At 39.1% G+C, this 12,345-nt stretch overlaps 1 protein-coding gene across 7 annotated transcripts in view; it reads left to right on the top strand.

Annotated features, from left to right (window-relative positions):
• DTHD1 (death domain containing 1) overlaps nucleotides 1-12,345 on the top strand; it is a 77,746-nt gene that overhangs the window by 22,802 nt on the left and 42,599 nt on the right. For all 7 annotated transcript variants that reach the window (XM_070506069.1, XM_070506066.1, XM_014859349.3 and 4 more), the window contains 3 exons: nucleotides 2,642-2,806; nucleotides 4,503-4,792; nucleotides 11,689-11,933. In XM_070506069.1, the coding sequence (XP_070362170.1) occupies nucleotides 2,642-2,806; nucleotides 4,503-4,792; nucleotides 11,689-11,933 (700 nt within the window). The remainder of the gene's footprint in view (nucleotides 1-2,641; nucleotides 2,807-4,502; nucleotides 4,793-11,688; nucleotides 11,934-12,345) is intronic.

Raw genomic sequence — 12,345 nt, 5'->3', positions numbered from 1 at the left:
TGTCTTTTGTGGCATATGATCACGTGCTATTCACCGCTAGGCGATGCTAGTTGTCAAAATTTGCTAATAGCATTTATAAAGGGAAGAGTTTATTTGCAGAGTCGTTAAGAACAGCTGGGATAAATAAGGATGCCACCAAATCATTTAATTTCAATATGAATTGTACCTATTATCACACTAAAATCTAAATTTGAGGTGGTGGGTGTGTTAACCAACTTTATTGTGGTAATGATTTAGCATCAAATCATCCCATTGTACACCTTAAACTTACATAATGTTGTATGTCAATTATATCTCAATAAAGCTGGAAAAAATGCAGTCTAAATTTGATCTTCATATCATTAAGAACTCTTGATTTTAAGTGACAGAAAAGCAAACCCAACGTTTTTAAGAAAAAAAGAGATCATTTGGTCCATAAATAAATAGTGTAAATAAAAAGTCTGCGGATATCTTTTATCTTTTATCTTTATATTTTTCTTGAACCAGAAAGAACCCAGTCTCTCTGGGACCAAAAGGAAGATGTACTCTACAGGGCAGGTTAGCCTAGGTCATGGCATAATAACAAAAGCCCGAAATCTCAAGGTCTTATAACAACTGTCTTTATATCTCGCACACGCTATGCGGCCTGCCATCAAAGGATCTTGGTCACCCTCACTCCGGGATTTACGCTAAAGGGCAACCACTGTCTGGTTGCTGTCATGGTGGCAGAAGAAAGAAATTCGGATAGACCCACATTAACAATTAAATGCTCAGCTTCGCAGTGACATATTTCCTTCATTCATTATTCATTAGCCAGAACTAGTCACATGGCCCCACTCAACCATCAGGGACAAGGAAGTGCAATCCTATCATGTGCTCAGGTTGTGGGAAATTGGATATTTTGGCAAATAGCATTAATGAATGCCAAATGCACTATTTTGCTCAGGTCATATGCCCACCTGTCCCTGGGAGTAGGGTTAGCCCACTGCAGTCGGGAACCTGTAAGTCCCCATCGAAAAGTGAGGCTGTTGGGAAAAAAAAGTAAACATTTCCATCAGATAAAAAAAATCAATATTGCATTTAATTAAGTCAGTTTCTAGTAAATGGCCAAAGTTTTGGATTCAGTATGAGTGCATCTCCTTGTGTTAAATTGTTAACTTCCAAGGGTTACAAAATTTACCATATTTGTGGTTATAAACCAAAAGCCAAAAACTAAATGTTATTTTTCCCATATCCTCCTGATTTTAATCTGATTGATCCTCTGAAGGAATCAACACTGTTTGAAGTTTTCAGAGTAGACATTTTAAATCTAGTTCAGTTCTTAATGTATGGGTCATAGCAAAAACTCAACCTGTGAAACTAAGATAGTTTTAAACCCATAACTAATTCTATTCACAAACAAGCATGTGGGATTCACACTTGGATCTTCCTTCTTAGTACCTAGCTAGGATGGTTCTGTCCCCTTGTGGGTTGTAGCATCACTGGACCAGATTTTATTTTTCTGCAAGATGTTCAGTATCAAGGACTTTTCTTCCTTTAATTGTGAGGAACAGATATCCATTTAAGTGAATTCAAGAAGAGGAGTTTATTGTAAGGCGACAATAGGTAATTTCTGCTTTCTCCATCTCTGGGACTACACTGATTATTTCACTTTGATTTTCTCCTTTTCTCTCTTAGCATCTGCTCTATTTCCTTTCTTAATAATTTCTCTCCCTATTCATTTTTATAGCTCAGGGCACTGCAGCCAAAGGACAATGAGAAGTTACAATCTCTGGGCCTCTTACTTATCCAAGTTCCAAAGAAAAAGAATCAAATTGGCTGAGTGTTGGAAATTAGTCTACTGTTAATCAAATCAGCTCTGGTTGGGGGAAAGTATCACATGGTACATACAACAGCCTCTTTCAGGGCTTCTGGGTGGGGCAAGTTAAGCCAGAAGGAGAATTATACAAGAAGGCTAATTGGCTCTGTCAGCTGTAGGAATTAGGATGAGAATATTAATATCATTTATGCTTACTACAATTATAAGTGCTTTATAAATATTAATTAATTTAATCCTATGACACAGATACTATCATTATCCTCATATTATAGATAAGAAAACTGAGATCCAGAGAGGTCAAAAAACTTGCCCATGGTCATACAGCTAACAAGAGGCAGAGCTACCCAGGATTTGAAAGCAGTCTTGGTCCAGAGTCTGTGGTCTCATCTATTATGCTATACCAATACACCACTACTCTTGGCTATCCTAAGCATCTGGGTTTAAATGAGCAAGTTTATTAATGTTTCAGGGGCTTCTCTTAACTCTTTTGCCAGTAGTAAAATGCTTCTCATTCTCCAAAGTTCATCTCAAATATCAGCATTCTCACTTTGCAGGCTTCCCTGAGCACCTTCCTTCTGCTGCTAAACCACTCTGTACCTTCCCTTAATTACTACACAGATACCTTGTCCTGAATTGGATAATGCTGTAATACTGTGAGCTTCTGGAGAGCAGTGGCAATATATTTCTTATCTTTGCATTCCTAGTGCAGAGTGTGATTATTGGCATATGGTATATACTTAGTAAATTGTTGCTGGATTATTCACTTGATGAAAGTATGAATGCATTAAATATGATTTATACTATACAAATTTTACCAATTTCTCTTTTGCTACTGTTATACAGGACAAAAAGTGCCTCTATAAGAAAACCTGGGAACAATACCTGTGAATGTTTGAAATTACTGGGAATCAGAAGCCGAGACAGCGGTTGGTTTGTGCTTGATGATGTTGTGGTGAGAACGATGCAGAGTGGCTTGATATCATTTGAACTGTGTGAACATTTAGAGAGGTAATACAACGGTAAACAATAAAAGATGATATTCTATCTATAATCGATGTTTGCAGAAGTGGAATCATAGGATTAGATTTTTATTCCTCAAATAGAAATATGAACAGTTCTTTAGGGTGTGCCTAAAATGTAAACCAGAATTGGCATGAATATGCCATCTATAATTTCACTCATGATAGTTTAATAAGTGCTTTTGGAAACCACTCATAACTTAGATTTATTTTTACAGGTTTCTTCTAACTCCAAAACAGTTTTAACATAGCACCTTCATTTTTGAAATTCCATGGAGATAGTAATTAACTCTTCATATTATGCTCATCTCATAACTATGTATATATAAACTGAATTTGTTATTTCAGTGTCCTCATTTTGCCTTCTCATTTCCATGTTTTCTAGACAGCTCATTATGAGAAGAGTTTTAGACAATTTTAAGGTTCATGAGTAGTAGACACTCATAAAGAGAGGGCAATCATATGTCCAAAGATAGCCTTTAATTCAAAATGGAAGATCTTACATCTACAGTTGGCTTGGGTCAGAAATAGAGTCCCAGATGAGAATGCAAGTGATTTATTGAGGGAGGGCTCTCAGGTGAATCCTGTGAGGGAGTGAAAGAAGCAGGGAGGGCAAGGGAAGAGGATGGAAAACCTAAGGTTTCAGCAGAAGTTTTATCTCAGCCGAATACCTCAGGAGAACCCTGGAGTGTGAGTCCCAAGGAGGCTGGCTGACATCGCTGCATCAGTCAGTCCTTGTCTTTGGGTGCAGAGATGCTCCTGGTGAAGGGGTTCCTGTAGGGCAATTCTCTGGACAAGAGTTGGGCAATGGCTGTTCCATCCCAGGGAGAGGTATCTGTATTAGTTTACTAGGCTGCCATAGTAAAGTACCACAAACTAGGTGGCTTTAAGCAGAAATTTATTGTCTCACAGTTCTGGAGACTAGAAATCCAAAATCAAGGTGCTAGCAATGTTCATTCCTTCTGAGGACTGTGAGGGAAGGATCTGTTCCAGGCCTCTCTTCTTGGCTTGTAGGTGGCTATCTTCACGTTCACACAGGCTTTTCTCTGTATGCACATTCCTGTGTCCAAATTTCCCCCTTTTGTGAGACTACTCCTATCAGATTAGAGTGTACTCTGATGACCTCACATTAACTTGATTACCTCTGTAAAGACCCTATCTCCAAACAAGGTCACATTCTAAGGTACTAGGGGTTAGGCCTCCTAACCTAAATCAACATATGAATTTGGGTAGAGGGGACACACAATTCAACCCAAAGCAGGGTCCATCATAACAATCCTTACCATTCAGTGACAGAGATGAATGATTCAATCTTCCTTTTATTATGGCGTATATTCTCCAACCTATTGATAGTAAATGGATTCTCTTTCTCTTCTATGTTTTAAAGTAATACTCTTTGGTAATGCTGGTTAAACTATAAGTTAAAACATTTAGAGTGGAGCTGAGACTGGATGGTTTCTTTGTCTACAAGCATCTGTATTAGAACTTGGTTTGATTTAGCCTGGTTTCTGACTGCCAAGAGTTTCATTAAAGTCATTCATGAACCTCACCAGTTAGTCATCAGAATGCTTGCTTTTAAAGGAAGTTTGGATGATCATGGCTCTTTTCTTGGGTGTCATTAGTTACCAGTTACATTTTTGAGACTGTATGTTCCCCTTAGGTCATGCCTCCTTTCTCCCATGCAGATTCATTGTGCTTCACCTGTCTTCCATTGTGGACAATAGCCATTTGGTTTCTTTTGTGAAATCTTTAGAGGAAGCCATGCTCAGCACCACCGCCTGCATTGTACTGTATCATCAGAAAGACAATCCACACAGAGTTGTTATTTTAGTGGTGCCGTCTAAAGATTTAAACCAGGTGCTCAGGAACTTGCATTTGGAAGCATTCGGCAGTCCTCCAGAGCCCTCTCGTCATTTCCAAGTAAAAGAAGGAGAACAACTTCTTTTAAGGTTTACTGGAAACATATTTGCTTCAAGTAAGTATAAAGAAATCTTTTTGTGTATTCTATGGGCTCTTAGCCACAAACTTCAGAAGGAGTTCCCTGAACCTGTCCTGCTAAGGAAAACTTCAGAGGACTGAGGGGAAGCTTTTGAAAAGGAGGAAGAGAAAAAGACTTGTTGACTTCATTCCAGTCTTTCTTGTCTTTTTAGGGCATGCATGTTCCTTTATGGACAGACTCTAAGGGACACTGTTTTCAAAATAGTCTTTTCCATGATTACTATCTGAGTCCAAGCTGGGATCATCTCTCTCCTACACCAATGCAGCTTCCTCCTCAAAACTCCTGTGCTTCCACTATCGGCCACACGAAACCTATTTCCATACAGTAACAATTGTGATCTTTTAAAAACATAAATCACACATTATTACGCCCCTGATTAAAACCTTAATTCCTCCTATTCTACTTAAAACAACGTCCGAACTCTTTATGATGTCCTTCAAAAAAATCTAACCTCGAGTCAGTGGACCCCAAGTGGGATCCCAAGAGTTGTCTGGATAGAACTATATTCCAGTAGAATTACCATATTTATATTTCCATTTATTTTATTTTATATATTTAAAAGACTACTCTGAGAAGGAAACGTTAGATTTCACCAAACTCCAAAAGGGTCCAAGTCAAAAAAGGAATTAAGAGCCTCTGATCTAGGTGACACACCCATGCTTACCTCTCATCCTCATATTTATCCAGTGCTTTTTTGTTTCCATTCTAAATCTCACCACAGTTTGAAATTATTTAACTTATTTATCTGCTTACTTTTCTTTCGTATACTTATGTTATGCTCTTCACTGGGGTGTAAATTTCATGAGGACAATGACTCTCTTTCTCACTGTTTACCCCTGAGCCTAGCATACAGCCTGATACATCAAAGACTTTCAATAAATATGTAGTGAATGAAAGACTACATGGTAACGCTGAGGAAAACAAACAGGGTGAATGAATATGAGAGGTGGCAGGAGAGGTGGGAGACGAGAGGGAATGGATGAGACAAAGAGAGAACAGGAGATGAAGAGAAAGAGAAAATGAAGAAAAAGGAGAGCACAGAGAGAAAACAGCTGTATGAGAGAAAAGAGAAAACGATCTTTGGGGGAGTTGCCATCACAGCAGTTTCTTTTTCATTAATTCAGCCCCTTCCCCTCCCTACTTCCTTTCCTTGAGGTGAAATAGGATCTAACAGGAACATGTAGCGATGAAGTATGGGAAAGAATTCATGGATGTTTATGGGGATTTCTGCTCCAGGAGTCTTGCTGTAGACTTGACTTGAGTTAATAGTTTCTGTTCACTTATAAATTAATATAAATCCCGTTGATTTTTAGAGATACCTATTTTCTCTCTGATTCTGGAAATTATTCCAAGCTTCATTGGTTCTCTGTTGCTTCAAAAATGATGCAGCTTGAAGCTAACTCTGCCGTTTTTCTGGTATCTCCGAAATAAGTAAGACCCAAAGTGCCCTAATTTGAAGCATCTCTCCACTTTCACATGCAGAGTCTCGGCCATCTGAATCAGCTGACAGGACTTAGTGAGTGAGTGACAAGGATGTTAGAAAAAGGGGAAGGGAAGGATGAGGAGGGAGAGGAAGGAAGGGTGGGAGAGATCACTTCCTACTTGGCTTTTGAAGCAGACACTACAATGTCTACACTAGGACAATCCCTCTAAGAAGAGAGAGTCAAAAACCGGAAGTGTCCCACCAAAACTAATGATGCAAATGATTTGTACTACTTGGGACAGCAGCTGTGTTTACCTACTGCCCTAAACAACAGTGAGTTACTGCTCTTCTCATAGGCAGTAGTACTGAGTGTACACGTGCCTGTAATGGGGGGTGGGGAGCGTACGGTAAACTGAGGGTGCCTGAAGATGGCCAACGTGTGTGTAGTTCCTCCACATAAGGAATGGGGAAGAACTCATCTTCACTCAAGGAAAATAAGCCAGGTGGGATACCAGGATCATTTCTGCTTTGCCTTTACTAGAGACCTACGCTCAGATCTGGAGCCTCACTGGATTCTTCTCCATCTAAGAGGAGCCAGACCCTCAGTAAAGAATTAATACCTCATCCGTCCATCAGGGTAGACTCTGTGAATCTCAAAGACATGCAGTCAGAGGTTGTCTGCCTGGAGGATTCTTCCCCCCCACCCCCCCCCCCCCCGCCCCCAGTCCCCACCCCCACCTCCAGTTAGCTCCTGCTTTATCTTCAGATCTCGCCATGAAGATCCTGTTCAGAGAAGCCTTCCCTCTCTGTCCTGATTATGTCAGTCCTTATTTTAATTCTTCAGAAACTTATGTACTTCTCTTTTGTGGACTTTGCCATAGATGCAGTCTTTTATTTATTCATTCAATTGTTTTCGTCAATGCCAGTTTCTCTGACTATAATCCCACTAAGTGTGGGCCTGTCCTGTTGGTGGGCACTATTCAATCCCTAGCACCTAGGATGGTACCTGAGAGCTAGAAGGAGTTCACTGAGTATTTGTTGGAAGAACGAAGACAAAGCTTGGGAAAGGACCTAACACAACAGTAATGCGTGAATAAAAGTATTTAAAACTTTAATTAATGAATTTAGATGACTGCTCTTTGAGAAATATCAACATCTCTGTGTCCATTTATATAGAATAGAGATGATTCTTTCATGAGGTCATGGGACATGGACTTCATTTCTATTAAGAGAAAATAAGATAGATAGGTGCTCCCCTTGGTTTTTATTTTATTTATTTATTTTTGAGCAAGATTAGCCCTGACCTAACTACTGCCAATCCTCCTCTTTTTTTTTTGCTGAGGAAGACTGGCCCTAAGCTAACGTCCATGCCCATGTTCCTCTACTTTATATGTGGCTTGCCTACCACAGCATGGCTTTTGCCAAGCGGTGCCATGTCCGCACCCGGGATCCGGGCCGGGGAACCCTGGGCCACCGGGGATCGGAAGGTGCCAACTTAACTGATGGGCCACCGGGCTGGCCCCTCCTCTTGGTTTTTATATTGGCTTTTGGCATTCTTCTGGACACAAGCTACAGGATGCTTTCATTCTCTAGGTTAGAGATGTTAATTCAGCACTTAAGCTTTCTATTGCATAACATCTAAGCTCCCAGTGCACACAAAATCCAGAAAGTGCTTGAAATGCTTTTACAAAATTTTATGTAATGACATCTTGGCATTACTCAAGCATCTAGTAAAGCCCTATGGAGGTCAGTGTGTGGCAAAGTTGACCCCAGTGCCCCTGGTCCCAGGGAAGTGATTTTTCCCAGATAGATGTTTAGGATATTAGAATGGCCAGCCTTTTATTCATTCAAAAAAATTTCCTTACCCTTATGCATATTGTATTCTAGTGGGGAGAGACAGAGAAGAAGCGAAGGAATAAAAAAATGGGCGTAAGAGTGCCCTAGAGAAGAATGAAGCAGGGAAAGGATGTAGAGAGTCTCAGAGGGAGTGACAGAGTTGCAGTTTTAAATTGACTCATTAGGGAAGACCTTTTTGAGAAGGTGGCATTTAAACAGAGATTTGAAGACTGGTGAGAGCACAAGCCTTAATCCTATCTCAGGAGAGTTTGTCCCAGGCAGAGGGATTACAGATGCAAATGAACTGAGGCAGCAAGCAGGCTGGGACAACTGGATGAGAGGGAGTGAGAGAAGAGTTGTAGGAGATAAGGTGAATACTGATCACTGTCTTGAGGGCTGTTGCAACGACTTTGCCTTTTATTCTAAGTGATTATTACGCAGTTGTAATCTGACTCAGAGGCAAGGGAAGAATCAGGGAGACCAGTTAATGAGCCATTGCAATAAATCAAGCAAGGGATGATGGCTGCGTCTGGGTAGAGGTGATGGAGATGTGTTAGAACACAGAAATGCTCTGAGCCAGTGGTTCATATAGGATTCTTCGTTTCCCATATTGCTGGCTTTTCATCTCCTCGTCCGACTTTTCCAAGCAGAAGCATATATTTCTACGTTTGTACTTTCTATGCTGTCAATGAAAAATATTCCAATATCCATTATTGAGAAGAAAATATATTGCTATAAGGATTATCTAGTAACTCACAAAATATAAATAAATTCTGTATTCCTTATACGGCAAATATTTATTGAATAGCTACTATCCCAAGGTCCTACTAGGAAGCACATACAAAACATTTTGAGGAGAAAGAGGTTCTCAAAATGTCAACTAATGATTGATCTTATAATTTTAGTATGCAACAAATGGCTTTCGCTTTTACTTCTCCTTTAATACGCCAGTACGGGAGAAAAAAATAGAATAGTGTAATTTCTTTGTGATACTTGTCCTTTTTTGGTTCTGTTGTTTTCTATGCAAAGGGTCTTCAAAATATAGTGTTATATTTTGGCAACAATGAAATTCCAACTTAAAAAAACTCTACATAATGCTTTCTGTTTATAACACTATGATCATGCTAATTATTACTGGTGAATCCTCAATAATTTCATCCCTATTTCATATATAAATGTGACTGTTAGAGACTTGCATTACATATCTTTATTTTTAAAAATTAACCAGAAAGAAGAGGTAGATAAGTTTTAGATCTAAATTGAATCAATGTAGCTATGCCTCACCCTTAATTCTTATATTCTGTATACAAATTATTCCTTATGAGTAATTGTATATCTGGAAGGGAGTATAAAGTCTTTCAAAGGATGGAAGCAGAAATTTACTAAGTTGTATTCTATTAGGACCAAAGTAGCGACATTTCCTTGATGGTACTCTGGTGGTATGAAAGTAGAAGTTTGCCAAGCATTACTCCAGTAATCTGGAAACTCATTTACTGTTTACCAGATGACATTTCAATGACTCCAAATAATTTATCTTTTTTTTTACCAGAGTGAAACTCTTTTAAGAAGGCAAATCCCGGGGCTGGCCTGGTGGCGCAGCGGTTCGCACATTCCGCTTCCCGGCGGCCCGGGGTTCGCCAGTTGGGATCCTGGGTGTGGACATGGCACAGCTTGGCAAAAGCCATGCTGTGGTAGGCATCCCATGTATAAAGTAGAGGAAGATGGGCATGGATGTTAGCTCAGGGCTAGTCTTCCTCAGCAAAAAGAGGAGGATTGGCAGTAGTTAGCTCAGGACTAATCTTCCTCAAAAAAAAGGTGGCAAACCCGAGCTAGTCATTCCTGTCCTTTAAGTCTGTTTTGTTCAAGAGGCAGCTTTCCTCCCAAATATGGATGTATTCAAAGAGACGTACTCCTATACCTTCCATTATCTAGAATTATTCTAATTCTAGATTTAGCTATGCTTTAGAAATTCACCAAAATGACCTCTAGCAGTCACAACAGGGAGAAAGTGTTGGTGTCATCTACATCTCTCACTGAACTCTTATTTCACTCTGCACAATGGGAAGGTGTTCCATGAGAGAGAGCTCTGGGTAGTCAACTTGCAGACTCCTAGGAGTAGAAGTTGCTTCTTAGATATAAAAGCTTCTCCCTGACATTTCTTTAACAAGTGTAAGTGGGTTGCTTTTTGCTATACAGATTCAAAAGAGTGGAAGAATTCTGCTTCTCTCTTATCATTTACTATCATTTATTGACCACTTATTTTGTGCCAGGCCCTGCACCAATCATTTTATCCATATTATCTCATTTCATTCCCAGAACAGTCCTAGGAGGTAAGTTTTATCTCTCCTTTTTTAAAGACAAGGAAGGTAAGTCTCCAGGAAGCTCAGAGATGGGAAAGAACCGGATAAGTACGGCAGTTTTAGATGAATAGTAGAGGCTGGACTTGGCTGTAGATATGTATGTCGGAAACATATCCTAACTGCTACATTATAGCTTACTTTTAAAGTTTGCTGATAATGCAGAGGGTAATGCAGACATGCTTTAGGAAACAGGCAGCGTCTGTTTTACTATTGCAGCGACAAGGTAAAAATATCCTGATTGACATGGTAAAACCCCTATGAGAAAAGGTTATGGTCACTAAAGCTCCAGTATTTTCAGTGAGCAATTGAGAAAACTTATCATTGTTTGGGGGAAATTCGTCAGGTTTTTCATAGAAGATTCAGTAAAATGAATCTAGTAACTGTTCCATTTGGAAGTTCTAGAACAGCACTATTTCTGTGATGGTGGAAATATTTTATACCTGCACTGTCAAATAAAGTAGCCACTAGACATATGCGGCTATTGAACATTTGAAATGTGGCTACAGTGACTGAGGAATTGATTTAATTTAATTTAATTTTAATTAATTTTAACTTTAATTTAAAAAGCCACATGTTGTGAGTGGGTACCATATAGGAAAGTGCAGTTCTAGAATGTCCATCGTGAGGTCATGATAGTGTGCAATATGATATGAACAGTTAGGGGAAAGGAAAAAGATAATTATTGAAAGGTGAAAATAATTTTCTAAATACAGAAAGAGCTGAATATTTTCAATGGTTTCTTGTTAGAGCAAAATGCAATAGAAAAAGAACATCAAAGATTATTAGATCTAGAAACAGCCAGAGAAACCTGGTCCAATTACAGATGAGAAAACTTTGTAGTAATCTACACAGTCTTAGCCTATTGCTGCTTTGTCAGGTTATGTTTTAACAAGAGGAAATAAAACAAAAAAGCTTTAGTTTATTTAAAAAATGAAGCAATTATTTGGATTTTAAAAAATTAAGTAAGACAGGGGCTGGCCCCGTGGCCGAGTGGTTAAGTTCGCGCACTCTGCTGCAGGTGGCCCAGTGTTTTGTTGGTTCGAATCCTGGGCGCAGACATGGCACTGCTCATCAAACCACGCTGAGGCAGTGTCCCACATGCCACAACTAGAAGGACCCACAACAAAGAATATACAACTATGTACTGGGGGGCTTTGGGGAGAAAAAGGAAAAAAGTAAAATCTTAAAAAAAAAATTAAGTAAGACAACGTGGTATATCTTAATAGTAACAAACGCATTTTACTTCTACGCAGGCAATGGGAGGGATTATGGAAAAGACCACAAGCTTATTTTTCATTTACAAAGAAAACCCAGGTTGGAACTCCAAATTAAAGAGGTGGATGAATTTGGAAACTATAGCTGCCCTCATTATAAGGGCACGATTGAGGTTTATAAAGTACCCAAGGAAAAGACAGACCCCAGCTTGGAGCAGTCTGTTACACTCAGTGAGAACAATGATCAGCTGCCAATTTGCAAATTATCGTTGAGATTGCCAAAGGTGAGTTATTTTACTTTCCAATTACCATGTTTTTTTAATTCTTTATATTTCTCTACCAAAATCAATACTGCAGGCATATGGATACTTAAGGTTAAAAAAGAAGGTAGGAATAAAGTTGATAAGGAAGAGTGAGTAGATCCGCTTTCAGAGTGGTAGAATATTCATGATTTCCACTTTCTTTCATATCAATTTTTCTAACAGGAGCAATTCAAGTTGATCTGGTCCCAACAATATGTTGTTAGTGACTATGGAAATAATGTCATTCATTTTCTGTAACTGCATCAGAGTAATTGGGAAATTATTTATGAAAACACTGAATATATTTCAGAGCACAACACTCTATGAAAAATTCATGTGGCGAGCAGGAAATTGACATCAAAATATTTTTACTGGGACTTACCAAATCCTACAC

The sequence above is a fragment of the Equus asinus genome, chromosome 3 (genome assembly GCF_041296235.1).
Source record: "Equus asinus isolate D_3611 breed Donkey chromosome 3, EquAss-T2T_v2, whole genome shotgun sequence".
NCBI classification, from domain to species: domain Eukaryota; kingdom Metazoa; phylum Chordata; class Mammalia; order Perissodactyla; family Equidae; genus Equus; species Equus asinus.
This window is presented reverse-complemented; position numbering and strand designations above follow the sequence as displayed.